The sequence below is a fragment of the Anopheles maculipalpis genome, chromosome 3RL (genome assembly GCF_943734695.1).
Source record: "Anopheles maculipalpis chromosome 3RL, idAnoMacuDA_375_x, whole genome shotgun sequence".
Classification (NCBI taxonomy): Eukaryota; Metazoa; Arthropoda; class Insecta; order Diptera; family Culicidae; genus Anopheles; species Anopheles maculipalpis.
In genome coordinates, this window is record NC_064872.1 from 30665941 (window position 1) to 30681277 (window position 15337).

At 44.3% G+C, this 15337-nt stretch overlaps 6 protein-coding genes across 6 annotated transcripts in view; 5 read left to right on the top strand and 1 right to left on the bottom strand.

Annotated features, from left to right (window-relative positions):
- Positions 1-15337, top strand: part of LOC126564267 (SUMO-activating enzyme subunit 2-A) — a 354644-nt gene that overhangs the window by 328930 nt on the left and 10377 nt on the right. The gene's annotated exons all lie outside the window — the stretch shown is intronic.
- Positions 1256-5812, top strand: LOC126564317 (uncharacterized). Its single transcript, XM_050221319.1, has 4 exons — positions 1256-1381; positions 3809-4320; positions 4475-5155; positions 5230-5812. The coding sequence occupies exons 1-4, from the start codon at positions 1256-1258 to the stop codon at positions 5810-5812; spliced, it is 1902 nt and encodes a 633-aa protein (XP_050077276.1).
- Positions 6553-15337, top strand: part of LOC126565533 (uncharacterized) — a 53303-nt gene continuing 44518 nt past the window's right edge. Inside the window, exon 1 of the mRNA XM_050222719.1 lies at positions 6553-6557. The gene's annotated coding sequence lies outside the window, so the exon portion shown is untranslated. The remainder of the gene's footprint in view (positions 6558-15337) is intronic.
- LOC126564733 (zinc finger CCCH domain-containing protein 15 homolog) lies at positions 7803-9444 on the bottom strand. The gene is made up of 4 exons (XM_050221826.1): positions 9281-9444; positions 8720-9163; positions 8153-8644; positions 7803-8081 (listed from the first exon to the last, which is right to left on the bottom strand). Exons 1-4 carry the CDS (start codon positions 9347-9349, stop codon positions 7803-7805), a joined length of 1284 nt encoding a protein of 427 aa, XP_050077783.1. The 5' UTR covers positions 9350-9444.
- On the top strand, positions 9789-12476 carry LOC126564156 (protein SDA1 homolog). The gene is made up of 2 exons (XM_050221109.1): positions 9789-10900; positions 11183-12476. The coding sequence occupies exons 1-2, from the start codon at positions 9876-9878 to the stop codon at positions 12474-12476; spliced, it is 2319 nt and encodes a 772-aa protein (XP_050077066.1). The 5' UTR covers positions 9789-9875.
- On the top strand, positions 13071-14852 carry LOC126564393 (uncharacterized). Its single transcript, XM_050221425.1, has one exon. It carries the CDS (start codon positions 13071-13073, stop codon positions 14850-14852), a length of 1782 nt encoding a protein of 593 aa, XP_050077382.1.

A 15337-nucleotide genomic window follows, 5' to 3' on the forward strand; every position in this document is an offset into this window, starting at 1 on the left:
GGCATCCATTTGTTGTTGTTTTTGTGTGGCCGCTGTGTGTCTTTTTCCTGAACAAAAGTGAGAAAAGCTGTATCGTATCGTAAGCTACAAGAGGAAGTTTGATTGGAAGTGTAGACTGTTTATTGTGGTGCAATATCAAATTATCCTAGTGCATCGCAGGAAGCAAATCGGTGGTTGGAATTGAAACGCTAGCGAACTTTTTACCTCGAACTTTACATCGGTCAAATCGGCTGACCGTGGCGCACGGTGCAGGAAGTGACCTCCGTGTGTGTGTGCTGTGTTGATACGTGTGTGCTGCGTACAGTGTAATTAAAGTTGTGTCTCAGAAAAAGTTAACGATACTTAGTCAGAAGCTGTAACTTATTCGATCGAAATCGTAGCTGCAACAAGAAACACTCCATCAAGGCGCAAATACATTGTTATATGTTTTCTAAATTTAGCTGCTAGCTGCTCATTGCATCTGCCACCCGTGCGAGGTCAATATTGGCTAACTGAGCTGACTACATCGCGGGCGACTACATTTGCATAAGGAAGAAAACATCGAAGCAAAACTTATCTGAAATCACAGCAACCTAGGAAAGTGGTCGTAATAGCATAACTTTTCGAGAACCTGGGTGGCAAAGTGCGGTCTTCCGCTAATCAGCAGCTTCTCGTGTCACATACACACACGCAAACGGTACGAAGTCTGAAGCAAACAGCAGTCGCGGTTCCATTACTTGACTGTTGATAGAATTTCGGGACGTTTCCATATTTTTTATCATCATTCACACATTCACACAAATTGAAAACAACAAACCTGAGGAAGGAAAAAAAAAGCTACAAACACATCAGCGAAATCACCCTCCCAGGGTCATCCCGGGACGGCGGTGAGTGAATATCGCAGCGGTATCATCATAAAAACAAAGGCAAGAGTAGTGGTGTATCCGCGCGCCCTGTGTTGGTTAAACGGCGCATAAAAAACACAGATCGTGGATGTTGGACGAGGTACGAGTAGTGTGGGGAAATAAAAAATATTCCCATTTAAACGCCTCTCCGACGACGTAAGAAACCGACGTTCCCCCCGCGGATACTGTGTGCAGCTAGAGGAGGTGTGTGCGGTATTCTCCAACATCAATTCCACGTCGTAAAATTTATCTTAGCAAGCACCAGATCAAATCAGCTTGTGACACGAGATTCAACGTTTAAATAGTACCAAGATTGCCTAGAGCAGGAGTGTCCAGTCGCTAGTCACTAGAGAAACTTCAAACACAGCAAAATGGATGTAACGTTAATCGTGAAAGCATCCAACCAGCAATGCGAGGACCTTACCATCAAATGCGAACCATCCTGGACGATTCGTCGGTTAAAGGGCCATCTGACGGAAGTTTACCCCGGAAAGCCGGTAAGTATCAACCATAAATTCCACACTTTCTCACCCACCTTTGTGCGGCTTTCAGTTGAGCGAATTACAGATATCGATTTGGGAAAGAGTTGTAAACCCAGCGCTACAGATGGGCAACAAATAATCGACTTTTCGCTACGGCGCAGTCCGTTAATGCGAGTAAAGGATGAATCAGACAGCTGTATCGATTGCAGTCGAGCATTCCGGGGGGCGACACGTGACAAATGGCTGGACATCACCATACCGGTCGCTTTTACGGCTAACGATTAAATGTATGACAAGCCTAATTAAGCTGATCTGTTCCGTAGAAGCACGGACTTGTTGTTCAACGAGTACGACAGACAAAACAGGTCATCTTTTCACACACATACCGATGATGCTAACAATACGTTTGTTTGGCCACGTGTAACAACAGAACAGTGAAACCAGTTGTGTACCCACACTTGACACTGGCGTGTGTGTTAATTGTTTTATTTGTCGCCTGCGAGGGATGCAATATTCTATGATGAGCATATTCAACCCTCTATTGCACCAGAATGTTGCCAGACCGGTAATTATGGATCAGCGCGATTCTGGTTGGTGGTGTAGCTAAACTGTTAAGCATTGCCATGTTGTATTGCATCATTATTCTCATAAATAGCATCCCTCGTGCAAGAACGAGAACAGAAACAGTCCCTCGCGAGCTGGAAATGTTATTGATTTATTATTTGCTTCTATATCGACAGTTGGTTATTGTTTTTGTGTTGGTAGAATATTCAAAAAACGGTAGAAGTACACGTCGATTTACATCTGTGCTGAGAGATTGGAAGGAAGGACACGTCACTGTTTTGTAAATTGATTGTTCAGAAGCACACACAGATTGTTCAGAACAGCTGTGCACTTTACAGGCTGGCTGAACAGATTGATTTTAAATGTTTTTCATTTGAATTCGCTGTGTCCATTAGCTATTCACCACACTGTTCGTTTATCATCATGCATGTATCATGTATTTTATTAGCATAAGAAAAACATAAATATCAATTGACTGGCAACAATTATGGCACAAAAAAACAAAGATCTTTATTTGAAAATTTGTACATACTTTTTGCTTTATTTCTAAGTGAAGAAATTGGAAATTTTGAGACGTATCCTTACGACCAAGTTCTATTTCTTGACACCCAACTGATAACAACGGCTTTAATAATATGGATTCAAACCCTAAGTGCCCAAAGTACCCAAAAAAAACTTATTCAATCTCTCTAATAATCATAGTGGTAATAATCGCAGTGATATTTTTGTAGGATATGTCTTGGCTGTAAGATTCCAGAACCGTTGACACAGTCGTAACATAAAACCCGTTCATTATCTTTAACTTTGTTTCCAGTGAGGGGCATGTGTGCCTTACTTTCTAATATCTGTAAAAAACACACATTAAATAGCTATCACTTACGTGTAAAATCCGTTGCAAATCTGTAGAGTACGTACACAGTGGAAATTCCCGTCCGCTCGTTTCTGTTTCTGTACGGCAGTTGATAATTAAATCGATAGGTGGTGGCGGTACGTAGATAGTGCTAATCTGTCGTTTTTGCTTGTGCAATGTTTTGTACACAATCCAGTGTTAGGTTCAGACGCGATTAGGAGGACAACGGAGTTTTGTCTTGTTTGTTTGGCTTAATGCGGTTGTCTAGCACAATGTAAGATTTAACTTTATGAACATAGTTTTGTCAACCTGATCGTGAAGAAAATGTTGGTACTTTTATAGAAAGAAATCGGTGGGACAATTGAGTAAATATGTTGAAAAACGCCTCCAAAATGCACTGTTAGTTTAAAATGTATCTTAAGCTGCGGCAAGTAAACGAACAACCTCATCATAATAAAAAAAAAAACTAGTAACAGGGCACAGGACCAGGATTTCGTCATGCTTAATTTTCAAATAAAATACGCCTGCCTGCCTGGCTACAAATTCTCGTCACCTTCTGTATAAGTATGGTGAATACGTGTCCCTTCCCAGTTGGATAATGATAAGAGGTTTGCAGATGTGTGTACAAAAACAGCGTTGATTGGGTTGGAACCGTCGAGTGAAATGGTTGGTGTAGTGTGGGACAGCCTCAAAATACTGCTGTTTTCAGCGTATGATAACGAGGCACCAGTGGTAGCATCGAAGTTGTTACGATAGGTCTAACAGTAGGAATTAAATCAGCCTTCGCATATGACGCATACGAGCGCCAGTGTTGGCATACTGTGCATTTTTAATTAATCGAGACTGCAGCGTCTTCCATTGTGTGATATTTAGTTGAAATGCTACCACGTACACCGATTCTCTGTGGAAAAAGATTTGTTTAATGTGAGCATTATGTGGCTTTTTTTATAAAGGAAGAAGTCTCTTTTTTCGATTGTAACATTGCTTTTAAACACTATTCTCCATTCTTCCTTCCATTACTTTCACAGAGCACCGATGAACAGAAGCTGATCTACTCCGGACAGCTGCTCAGCGACAGCGTGGTCCTGAAGGATGTCCTTCGCCAGTACGATGGTCAGCAGGCTCACACGGTGCATTTAGTTTTCACGCCAAAGAACAGCTATTACGGTGGCAGCAGTAGCAGCAGTGGTAGCAAATCCAACAATACCAACAGCAAGATGGTTTCTAACGCCAGCACATCATCCTCCGCGGCAACGAATACGGCCAGTAGCGCCAATAGTAATGCTGCCAGCATTAGTTCGGATGGCACCAGTGCAGCTTCCTACGCAAGAAACGCTCGAGACGGTGTGAGTCAGATGGAAGAAACCGTAGTCGATGGGGCAGGTGGTGATGGTTTACGCCAACGATCGGTTACGCAGGCAAGATCTACAGCAGCGAGGATGAACCCTCCGAGAACGTCACAATTCGCAGAGCAAACGGCCGCCTATCAAAGCTTTATGCAGCAAACGTACACGCAGTACTTGAACCGATACGTTAATCTGTAAGTATTGCTTACCCCTGTCCCGGGCAACCAGAAAATCTTCTAATGATCTTACTATAACCGATTGCTCTCTACATTTATTCTTACAAGACGGACTGCAGAAGGCCATCTTCTTTCCGATAATTAAATGTAATTATTCTTTCCCCATTTACAGAATTAATGGACAAAACAATGCGAACGCCCTATATTCTGCCTCGGGACTGCCAGGGGCAGCTGGAACTGCAGAAACGACGGTCCCCACAACCATAAATCCTCTCACTGGATCGCAACCCTTTCCAGCTGTTCCATTTGTGCCAGTGATACCACCAACGACGATGGCTGGCGGATTCCCCAATCTGGCGTACTACCCCTGCATGACACCAGCACCCTACTTCCCCAGTGGGTTTCCTTCCGCCACCAACATTCCGACTGCTCCGTCCGCTGCTGTAAATGCTGGAAATGTTCCAGCCGGTGTACTATCATCTTCAACACTTCCTTCTAGCTCCTCGGGTCCACCAACGAGCTCATCGATGGTAGCTGGCGATACAAGTGCGACGACACCGTCGGCAACACCATCGGAAACTGGTACCGAAACAGCTACCGCAGCAGCAGCAGCAACAGAACAAGGAGCACCACAGGATGGAGCTCCAGGGGCAGGGGCAGGAGCCGCCGCAGCAGGTGCCCCTGCCCGTGCTCGCCGCTTTCCTAACATTGTCGTCGAGGAGCAGGAAAATAACGACTGGTTGGATGTGTTTTTCAGCATGTGCCGGGTAGGAATTCTGATCACGGTCATCTATCTTTATTCGTCTCCGATGCGCTGCCTGACGGTACTGTTTATTGGTGTGATGTTGTATCTGTAAGTGAAGGGCGTTCGTTCTGCTCCAGGAGTAACTTTTGAGACTAATTGTTTTGCTGTGTCTCCCTTTATAGGAAGAAACATCTGGATCGTGTGTATCAGGCGATCGACAGACGTATACCGCGATTGCAACCGAATCAGGATGCTAACGCTGCCGCCGCTGCGCCACGTGAACAACAGCCAGTAGCAGCGGTCCAGCCAAACAATAACGTACCTGACCGAAACCCGACCGAACAGCCGCAGCGACCGCACGCGGCTGATGTTGGTGCCTCTGGTGTGGAAAACGTTTCCAAAACGACCAGAAGCAGTGAAACGGAAAACACTACTGTCGGTGCTGGGACATCAGGCAGTCAGGGAAGCAGTAGTGATAGTACTAGTAGTAGTAGCAACGAAGCATCTACCAGCAGCAGAACGATTATGCCACGTCCACGAACCGGCTCGATCGGTCGAAATGCCGAAACAACCGAAAATGCGGTTCTGGATGGAGAGCAGCAGCAGCAGCAGCAGGCTGAACGAATGACCGAAGGAGATACAGCAACTGCGGAAGAACCTGCTGCCGAAGGTCAGAGGATGACATTCAACGATATGACGTCCTTCCTCGGTACGTTGGTGATAACGTTCTTCACTTCCATCATTCCCGACACGCCTGCAGCATAAATCACGACTCGTACAACAGCAAAAAAAGGCGTACCGGTGGCAAAACGGTAAGCGGATTTGGATGTTACTGTTTTTAAAAACTTTGTTCTTTTGTTTTTCTGGTGCAGCCGAATAGAGAAACGATGGCGAAACAACGAAATACCGAAAAAACAGCTTTTGTACAGTTAGGGTCATACTAGAAGGAATTTTTTGAGGGCAAAGCGAAATGGAGCGGCGGAAAATGGAAAATGGTGGAAGTTTGTTGCGAGGATCGCTCCTCAAACACAATTGGAAGTCGTTCTTTATTACCTGATATGGTTTTGTCTATGTTATTCTTGTTTTATGTTTTAAGTTTTCTCATGATATGCATATTAATTTAATAATCTGTGTTAATAATAACAAGCCATGCATATATGCGCACGATGTATCGCTGTATAGAGACACCCAGGATCACGTAGAACGAACTTTATTTTGAAAAGTAATTCCTGTAGAATGGATTTTGGAAGTTGTTGTTTCTGTCTCGGTACGGTGCTGTTGTGTGTATAGGAGTCAGGGTGAAAGAGTATGTGTGTGTATCTGGTGTAATATTACATGTTTCTTTCTACTTCCCGCTGGGAGGGAATGATCACGCTTTAGATGCGAATAAATGGTAGCAAAAATTACACAAAAAAACAACCAGAGAACACATTACCGATACATAGAATAGTGGGGTAGCAGCATATTTTTTATCGGTAATTCGTATCATACACACGTATTCTGTGTGTGTGTGCGCGCGAGTAAATGGATGTGGATTCTGAACTACACAGCGGAGTGTAGTACAGCTTTAAGCTAAATAAATGAACAGATTTCGTTCGTGTAGGCTTCAGAGAGCGAAAGATAGAAACGGAAAAGCAAGCAAACAAACAAACAAAAAAAAAAACAATAAAAGAAAAGTGTAACTAATGTTGTTTTTAGCTTGTGTTGTGTGTCTTCTGATCCCTTACAGTAAGCCCTTATTTTAATCTTCTTGTTAAATCATTGTGATTGATGTATTAATAACGAAAATAAAGTGTAAACAAAAATGACAAAAATTAAACAATAATGTGTGTGTGTGTTTTAATAAGATAATTTTTTTTAATTATCTGAACGAAAAATTACTATTAATTTAAGAAAATCATCAATCCTGTGCGTGCCTACAAATTGTCCGTGCTAGAAGTATTGTTTCACATGTATGTTATCAAAATAATATTTATCTGCTCCGTTGGGTCACATATGGCAAAAAGTGGCTCTAATAGGCTTTACTAATTAATTTGCATAGAAAACACGCCGATCCTGCCTTGTCCAGTTAAATTTAAATATTTTAAGTATATTCTCTACAAAAATGACCGTATCGCATCACAATCTCGGTTAAAAATTTAAGACTAAAAAAAAGGTAAAAGGTTGCCCGAAATTGCAGGCGGAGAAAAAAAGCTCGCGATCTTAGATTCAAAATGTGCTTTACACCTTCTAGAAGTCTTAATCCCTGCGTCTTGCATGACTTGCAGAGCGTAAATGCAGCTAAAGGGTACGCATTATTAACTCGTTGTACGAACAATTTTGTTAAGGTCAATTGGAAGAAAAATTAGTTAATCATTTTTTTTTACAGATTTAGTTTTTTTTTTGAAAATCAATGCTGGCAATGATAAGAATATATACTACTACTACTTTGTGGTATAAATATAACACTTGTTTTATAGCATACATACCAAAAAAAAAAAAACCAAAAGAAAATTTTCATCACGATTTTTGAATAGTTACAGAAGCAAAATGTAAACGCTATCTTTATTACACTTTATGCTTTAATTAAAACTTCCTAAACACACACGTACATAAACTTTTCTTCGTAAAACGATTTTCGTGTGAGTGGGTTTTTTTCAATAACAAAGCATTGTTCCAACGTACGGAAAGAAGAGAAAATAGGGGGCTTGTGCTAAAGTAGTGCCTTTTCGCTTTTCCTAAGGTAAGTGTGAAATCGTTTTCCCCTGATGGTTTATCACGATTTTTCACTCGTTTCATTCGAAGTCCCACCATCATTTTCCTCTTCGTCGTCGTCCTCCTCGTCATCGCTCAGCTCATCGTCCAACCCTTCAAGGTCTTCTTCGAGGAAGAGGTTTTCATTGATGGGTGCTGCATCGTTCGCCGTGGTTCCGGTAGCACCCTCCTCATCATCATCATCGCCGTTTGCAGCATCGTCAGCCGCAGTTCGACTGGCTGCTTCCGCTGCCATCTTCTCCCACCGATCGGACTCAGCAACCGTGCCAGTATTATCGACCTGGAAAATTGAAATTACAAACGGACAATCGTTTTTTAACGGAACCGTATTGAACAGAATAAGTAACTTACATCTTTGATGTTCAGACTAAGCATGTTCAAATCCAGCTCCCTGTACTCGGTCGCATCGTCATCGTCTTCGTTGCGACCGTACGACTCCACTGCCACCTCACCATCATCCACGCCATCATCGACCAGATCCGGATTGAAGCTGAACATTTCCCTACCGGATAGACCATTCTGCCGGCCGGCCTTGAAGTCCTTCAGCTTACGCTCTTCCTCCTTCTGCAGCCGGTCCTTCTTCTCCTGTATCTTGCGTTTTTTCCATGCCAAGAACGATTCCAGTGTTACTCGCGTCTGGCTCGGCCCAAGTGCAGCCCGCTCGCGTTCAATCAAATCGACCAGCGATATCTCTTCCTTCTGCGATTCGGCCTTTTTCTTGTCCTTCTTCAGCACGTAACCAGGTGGTAGGGCATGACGGTAAATACACTTTTCACCGTTGGGACACTCCCAGAACCAACCGTACAGCGAACGTTCTACCGCATCGAGGAAGTATTTGCAAATCTAATAAAGAAAAGTCCGATCAGCAATTAAAGCAACAAGAGTGAAAACGATGCTGGTACTGGTACCAATACTTACAATCGTCGTAGTAGGCATCGTTTTCTCTTTACCGTGCTTCTTGGCAACCACTTCCGCCAGCTTCTCCTCGGACCAGTTTTCAATCGTATCGTTCGCATCGGCATCTCGCATATCGACGTGTATCGAGCGCTTCTCCGATTTACGTTCCACTGCCGGGTCGTGTGAAAATTTGCATTTGTCCCCTTTCGTACAGGTGCCCTGCTTGAAAAACGCACACAGTACCGACTTGGGATCGGCACCAACCTCCAGCTTCTGGGTAGCGACCGGCTTAAACAGTTTCGCCAATTCTTTCTGCTCCTTCAGCTTTTTTTCCTTCTCCTCCTTCTTGGCATTTACCGTCTGGTTAAGGTTATGTTGTCCACCACTCTTCACCTGCTTTTCCACCTGCGAAATAAACTTTTGCTGCTTCGCACCCTTTTTGTTCTTCAAACCGAATGTTTTATCCTGGAAGTGGCGTGTACGTGGAAAAAAAAAATGCAATTAGTATATTGCAAAACCACATTCAATGCAAACGGCACATCCCCTAGGATTATGCGGGACAGTCTCCGGCATTCTCATTACCTCGATGATTTTCTCCTTTTTCTTTGTTTCCGTTTTCTTCGAGGTGGATGGCGCTTTCTTTGGAGGCATTTTGCGGCCCGGTAGCTACCGTACACACTATCGTTTGGTTTGGATAAATATGGAACAAAAATTAGGAAAAGTGCAAAGGAATGGCAACAATGCAGCCAAAAACACACACGGCGACCAATTCGCCAAAAAGGTGAATTTGACAGGCGCTACGCCGTATTGACGTTGTGCGATGTTTTTCTATGTTGCCAACGTTTATACAGGTCGCTTCAACGATAGAGATGATAATTAAAACCGATTTTTGGTGTTTATCTTTCCTTTTTTGTGTAGTATTTTGTATTTTCTTACTTTCGCAAGGATACGGCTCTCCTCTCTCGGCTCTCTAAATTTAATTTACCAAATTCAACTTTAAATTTTATAATTTATTTAAGTTTACAAAGTGTAACTTGAAATAATAAAAAAAACAAATTATACCAACCTTGGTCATTTGACGGCACAACTTTCTTTACCATGTGGTCAGGTCCGTGAGTTGGTCGTGCTTGTTTACATCCCGGGCACAGGAAAAAAGTATAACTTTTCGGGCCGAAAAATGGTGCGCCACAATAACCAGCTGCCGGACAATTTACCCCAGCTACAGAATCTTATCAAGCGCGATGCGGAATCGTATCGCGATGAGTTTCTGCAGCAGTATCAACACTTCCACAGTGTGCTGGACATCTTCCGGCTCGAGCCGGACAAGGAGAACAAAAGTCTGTGCGAGTCGATCATGTTTCTGGCCCAGGTGGCCCAGTGCTATCTGGAGGAGCTGAAAACGTTCCCCCAAACTTTGGTGGACCTGCTGAAAACGCACTCTACCACGCTCGATCCGGAGATGCGCAACACGTTCTGCCGGGCATTGATTTTGCTCCGCAACAAGAACCTCATTTCACCGCTGGATCTTCTGGAACTGTTCTTCCAGCTGCTGCGCTGTCCGGACAAAGCGTTGCGCACCTTTCTGGAGAATCACATCATCAACGACATCAAAAACATGAATGCAAAGCAGAAGGATATGAAGCTTAACTCGACGCTGCAAAACTTCATGTATACAATGCTGCGGGATACGAATCCGAAGGCAGCGAAGATGTCGGTTGACATCATGATCGAGCTGTACCGGAAGCAAGTCTGGAACGATGCGAAAACGGTGAACGTGATCGCGAATGTGGGTTGCTTTTCGAAGCTTACGAAGGTGTTGGTCGCTTCGCTCAAGTTTTTCCTCGGTACGGATCAGCAAGCCGAGGAGGAGGAGGATGATGACGACAGTGATCGGGAGGTTGACCTGAAGGGTATCATGATGGCAGCGAAGGTGAACAAGAAGACGAAAAAACGCAAGAAGAAGGTAGAAGCGGCCAAAAAGCTGTACACGCAGGCACAGAAGAAGAAAAAGCGACCGGTGGCATTCAACTTTTCGGCCATCCATCTGATCCACAATCCGCAAGGAATGGCGGAAAGCCTGTTCAAACAGCTGCAGGACGGGAACGAGCGGTTTGAGGTGAAGCTGATGCATCTGGACGTTATTTCGCGGCTGATCGGTATTCACGAGCTGTTTCTGTTTAGCTTCTATCCTTACATAGCCCGGTAAGTGAATACTGCGAAAAGCTTCTGATTCAGCTAACGTATGCATTAGAAAAGATCCGATTTCTCCCGAGTCTCGAGAAAAAGTCAGTTTAATTTTACCATACATATATTAAAAGTCGCTTTTTCAATGCTTAAGTTAAATACGAGATCAGCGTAGAAAATACACCTTCAACATCGAAGTAAAATTGTATTTGCGCGAATGCTATATTATATTTTGAAAACTCCGTCTGGCCAGTCTATGCATAATTGATTTTAATAAAAATTTTGTCTAATCCTATGCAGATTTATTCAGCCACATCAGCGCCAGGTCACCCGAATCCTACAGTTTGCTGCCCAGGCTTCGCACGAACTGATTCCACCGGAAATCATCGAACCGGTGATAAAAACGTTGGTAAATAACTTCGTCACCGAGCGCAACTCGAGCGACGTTATGGCGATCGGTTTGAATGCGGTGCGTGAAATCTGTGTCCGCTGTCCGCTGGCCATGAACGAGGATCTGCTGCGCGATTTAACGATGTACAAAAACTACAAGGAGAAGTCGGTAATGATGGCATCGAAGGCGCTGATAATGCTCTACCGCGAGCAGATGCCAACGCTGCTGGCCAAGAAGGATCGTGGCCGTCCGACGGAGGCGAGCATTGAAATTAAGCCCAAGCGTTACGGTGAGATCGTCGCGGCGGACTACATTCCCGGTACGGAGGCGCTGTTGCGGGAGGATGCACCGGACCTGGGGGATGCTGTGCCGGGTGATGCTGATGATGACGACGATTCGGACGAAGCGGGCTGGGTGGATGTGAACAGCAGTGAGGATGAAACTGATGCCGTATTGCGCGAGCAACGAAGCAAAAAGGGTATTACGATGATTAAATCTTCAAAGGCTAGGAATGAGCCAGAAGATGAGGACGAAGATGAAAGTGAGGATGAGGAAGATGAGGAGGAAGAGGATGGTGAGTCGGATGAAGATGACTGGGAAGATTGTAGCAGCGAGGAGGAAGAGACGGAAGAGAAGCCTGTCGAGAAACCCAAACCGAAAAAGCAGAGAGGTAAAAAGCGTCGCCCGAAGAAAATTCCCACAGTCACCAAGGCCAGTCTGGCAGCAGAACCGGAACCATCGCCCGTTGAAACGGAACAGCCTCAGGCCGGTGAACAAACGCTTAATACGGCCGATGCAATGCAGGAGCTAGCGTTGACGAAAATCTTTACCGATGCCGATTTTGCCCGTATCGAGCAGGAACGCGTTAAGAAACAGCTTACGCATCACAGCCGCAAACGTCAGCTGGAAACGGAACGTAGTGAGTTTGTGAAGCTCGATGCAATCGAGATGATTTACAAGCGGCGCAAGGCGGACAAGCAGACGCGTGTGGAAAGCATACAGAAGGGTCGGGAAGGGCGTGAAAAGTTTGGCTACAAGGATAATCGGATGAATCCGCACTGTTCCAAGACAAATCGGGAAAAGCAAAAGAATAAGAACTTTACGATGATTCGGCATAAGGTACGGGGCAAGGTAAAGAAGTCGTTCCGCGACAAGCAGGTAGCGTTGCGGAAGCATCTGATGCATGTGAAAAAGATGAAATAAAGAACGGCATCGAGTAATGCCAAAACGGAATAGGTTTAGTAGTTTGATTTTCATCTCTAGTCTTGCTGATATCATTAAAATAGCAGTCAGCACGAACCGTGTCGTAGCGGATTTAGGGTTCGTGAGGCTTGTAGTGGGAAGAATTATGAGTACGACTTTATGAACTCCCGACTCTGTACAATGAGGTAAATTGGTTAAGACATCCTGGGCTACGAGAACTCTTCCTACATTAAACTCTATAGGGTAAGGGTCACAGAAGATTTCAAAAGATGAAGCTTGGACAACAAAACGAAGTTTTCAAATCTTTTTTTTTTATTTAAATTATATATAAATGGTTTTCCACCGTATTGTGAATTTTTAAAATCTTTGAAATTCAAAATTGAAATATTGAATTAAGCACATCTCTGCTGAAGTGATCTTAGCAACTGCTTACATCACACGTTAACCCATCTCGGATGTATTTGACGTTTCTTCCCAAAAATCACATTGTTTACATTTATATTTTTCAGTATTTGGTTGTTTCCTAATTACGTTCTTTGTACATTTAGAATAAACAATTCCGTCTTCCACCCTCTAAGCCCCGTTTAAAGAGCCATGCTTCGAACGACCAGCATCTGTTTGCTGGCATTGGTGTGCTGTTTAGCAGTGACTAAACAATGCATCGCATCCCCAACATACCAGGACAGTCCCGTGTCGAACGTACCGCTCTACACCGATGGAATCTACTTCGAAGAGCTGAAAACGATTAAAGTGCAGGTGAGCTCGTGGACATTACGAGCTAACTACGATATCGCCCTGTTTATCGATGAGATTACCACGGCAAACAACACCGTGGCGAAACTGCTGCAAGCTTGTGCGGAAATGCAAGCGAAACGCATCGGCAACTGCGACGGCATCAACAACATTCTCGCCCTAACAAAGGAGCTGAACGATTTTAGCGTACTGCTGGCCAGTTTTTGTGAAGACACTAAAACAACATCCATCAGGGCAAAGCGTGGTATTTTTCGGTCCTGGTTTGGACTTATGGACGATCAGGACAGGAGCGATATCAACAACAAGTTCGATGCGGTGAATCATCAGCTCACGATTGAGTCATCCTCGCTCAAGATGTTCTACAACACCACCAACGAAGCGTTGGCCGTACTGTCCGGAAACACGTTCCAGGTCAATCCGAAACGGCCCAATACGATCGATTTCACGCGCGAAGGACAGCTGCTGCTGATGGACATTTTGCTGAACAAGATCATTGCGAAGAAAAATCTCTTCCTGCAGCTGCTACAGACTACCACGTCGATGAGTTTGAGCGATAGCATTATCACGCCAACGCAGCTACTGGCGGAGTTGCAGAAGGCACACCAATTTCTGCCTGAAGAGTTTACCTTTCCGGTAGAGTTGAAGTTACGGGAAATGCTTAAACTGTATCCACTGTCGAAGGTGATCGCAAACGTCGATGGATGCCAGGTGGTGGTGAATATAATGATACCGCTCTGCAATCGTTTGGTGTACCGAACGCTCAAGGGAACGAGTGTACCGATGCTGTCCGATGGGATTATGAAGCTGTTCGTGCTTGAGCGCGATATTATGGCGTTTAATGCGACTTCTCACACCGGCATGGTGATGACGTACGGCGAGTACAAACAGCAGTGTACACATCTGACCGATTTTACGCTTTGCAACGTTCATCACCTTATGCGAAACCTTTCCACCACTGACGATTGCATCGTGGCAACGTATTTTAATGCCACCGAGCGTGATTCGGACTGTCGGCTGTCCCGTGTACAGCTACGGAACCAGCTCTGGATACAGTTGGCCGATCCGAACGTTTGGATTTACGTGATGCCCAACTTTACCGTCATTACCGTACAGTATGCAGGCAATCGTCAGCAAGCGCTTACGTTGCACGGTGTTGGGATGCTGAAGCTGCTCCGTATGTGTCACGTACGCTCGTTAGACGTATTGCTACAGTACGTGCCACAGCTGGGCGGATCGAAGATCAGTGTCGCTTCGGAAGGGTTTAGTCTCCCCGCGAAGATTACTCGCGAACAATCGTTAATCATTTCTGGTAGCACAAACGATAACAGCCGCATCATACCGGTGGGCAAATCGACGGAAGCGGAACTGAGTGAATCGTCCCATGTGGCCGGGATTTATCGTGAACCGAGCCACATTTCACCGTGGGTCATCGTTGGAATAGTTTTTGCCGCATTTTTTGTACTTCTGGCCGCGATGCATGTGTTTTTGCGAGAGTTTGCGATTAAACGGCGCTCGCCACGTGCTAATCAGCAGGAACCGGATGGGCTGGATTCGTCGCAGCAGCAGTGGATACCGTGCGATAATACGCAGCTTCCGTCGGGCAATTCATCCCTTCGAAGCTAATAGATGGGCTGGTTAGAGCTTTAGAAAGAAGAGTACGGTTTAGTGCCTTCTTGGCAGTGTAACGTGTAACCAAAGGTAAATATGATAATCAATCTTTATACGCACACAACGCATTTAACCTTTTTTTCAATGACTTCCTACCTTTTGGACTTTTGGAATGCCAAGAAAAACAATTTGATTACAACTTGAACAATAAGAAATAATTTTAATTTAATTTTCAATTTATACCTCTATTTTCTATAGCCACCTACCCGAGTGGATTTGGTCATATATTTTGTATGGGTGATTGTATTTTGTCGTATTACATAGATTGTATCTTATGATCTGCTCGTCGTATTTGCATGAAATTTTCAAGAAAGAGGATCTCTTTCGTATTCATTTTAGTATTCATCTTTCTGACGAGCTAATAACAATTTTGTTGGAAATTTTTAAAAATCTTCTTCCTTTTACTTTTCACTACTAAAGTTGTAATATCCTTGCATCTA

What these genes read in the sequence shown, in the direction of transcription:
- LOC126564317 (XM_050221319.1), top strand. Translation starts at nt 1,256, where the DNA reads ATGGATGTAACGTTAATCGTGAAAGCATCCAACCAGCAATGCGAGGAC. An exon ending in TTGAACCGATACGTTAATCT is followed by an intron (nt 4,321 to 4,474) that starts GTAAGTATTGCT and finishes CCCCATTTACAG; the next exon opens with AATTAATGGACAAAACAATG. An exon ending in ATTGGTGTGATGTTGTATCT is followed by an intron (nt 5,156 to 5,229) that starts GTAAGTGAAGGG and finishes CTCCCTTTATAG; the next exon opens with GAAGAAACATCTGGATCGTG.
- LOC126564733 (XM_050221826.1), bottom strand. Translation starts at nt 9,349, where the DNA reads ATGCCTCCAAAGAAAGCGCCATCCACCTCGAAGAAAACGGAAACAAAG. An exon ending in AAAAGGAGAAAATCATCGAG is followed by an intron (nt 9,164 to 9,280) that starts GTAATGAGAATG and finishes CGCCACTTCCAG; the next exon opens with GATAAAACATTCGGTTTGAA. An exon ending in TTAGTCTGAACATCAAAGAT is followed by an intron (nt 8,082 to 8,152) that starts GTAAGTTACTTA and finishes TCAATTTTCCAG; the next exon opens with GTCGATAATACTGGCACGGT.
- LOC126564156 (XM_050221109.1), top strand. Translation starts at nt 9,876, where the DNA reads ATGGTGCGCCACAATAACCAGCTGCCGGACAATTTACCCCAGCTACAG. An exon ending in TTCTATCCTTACATAGCCCG is followed by an intron (nt 10,901 to 11,182) that starts GTAAGTGAATAC and finishes AATCCTATGCAG; the next exon opens with ATTTATTCAGCCACATCAGC.
- LOC126564393 (XM_050221425.1), top strand. Translation starts at nt 13,071, where the DNA reads ATGCTTCGAACGACCAGCATCTGTTTGCTGGCATTGGTGTGCTGTTTA.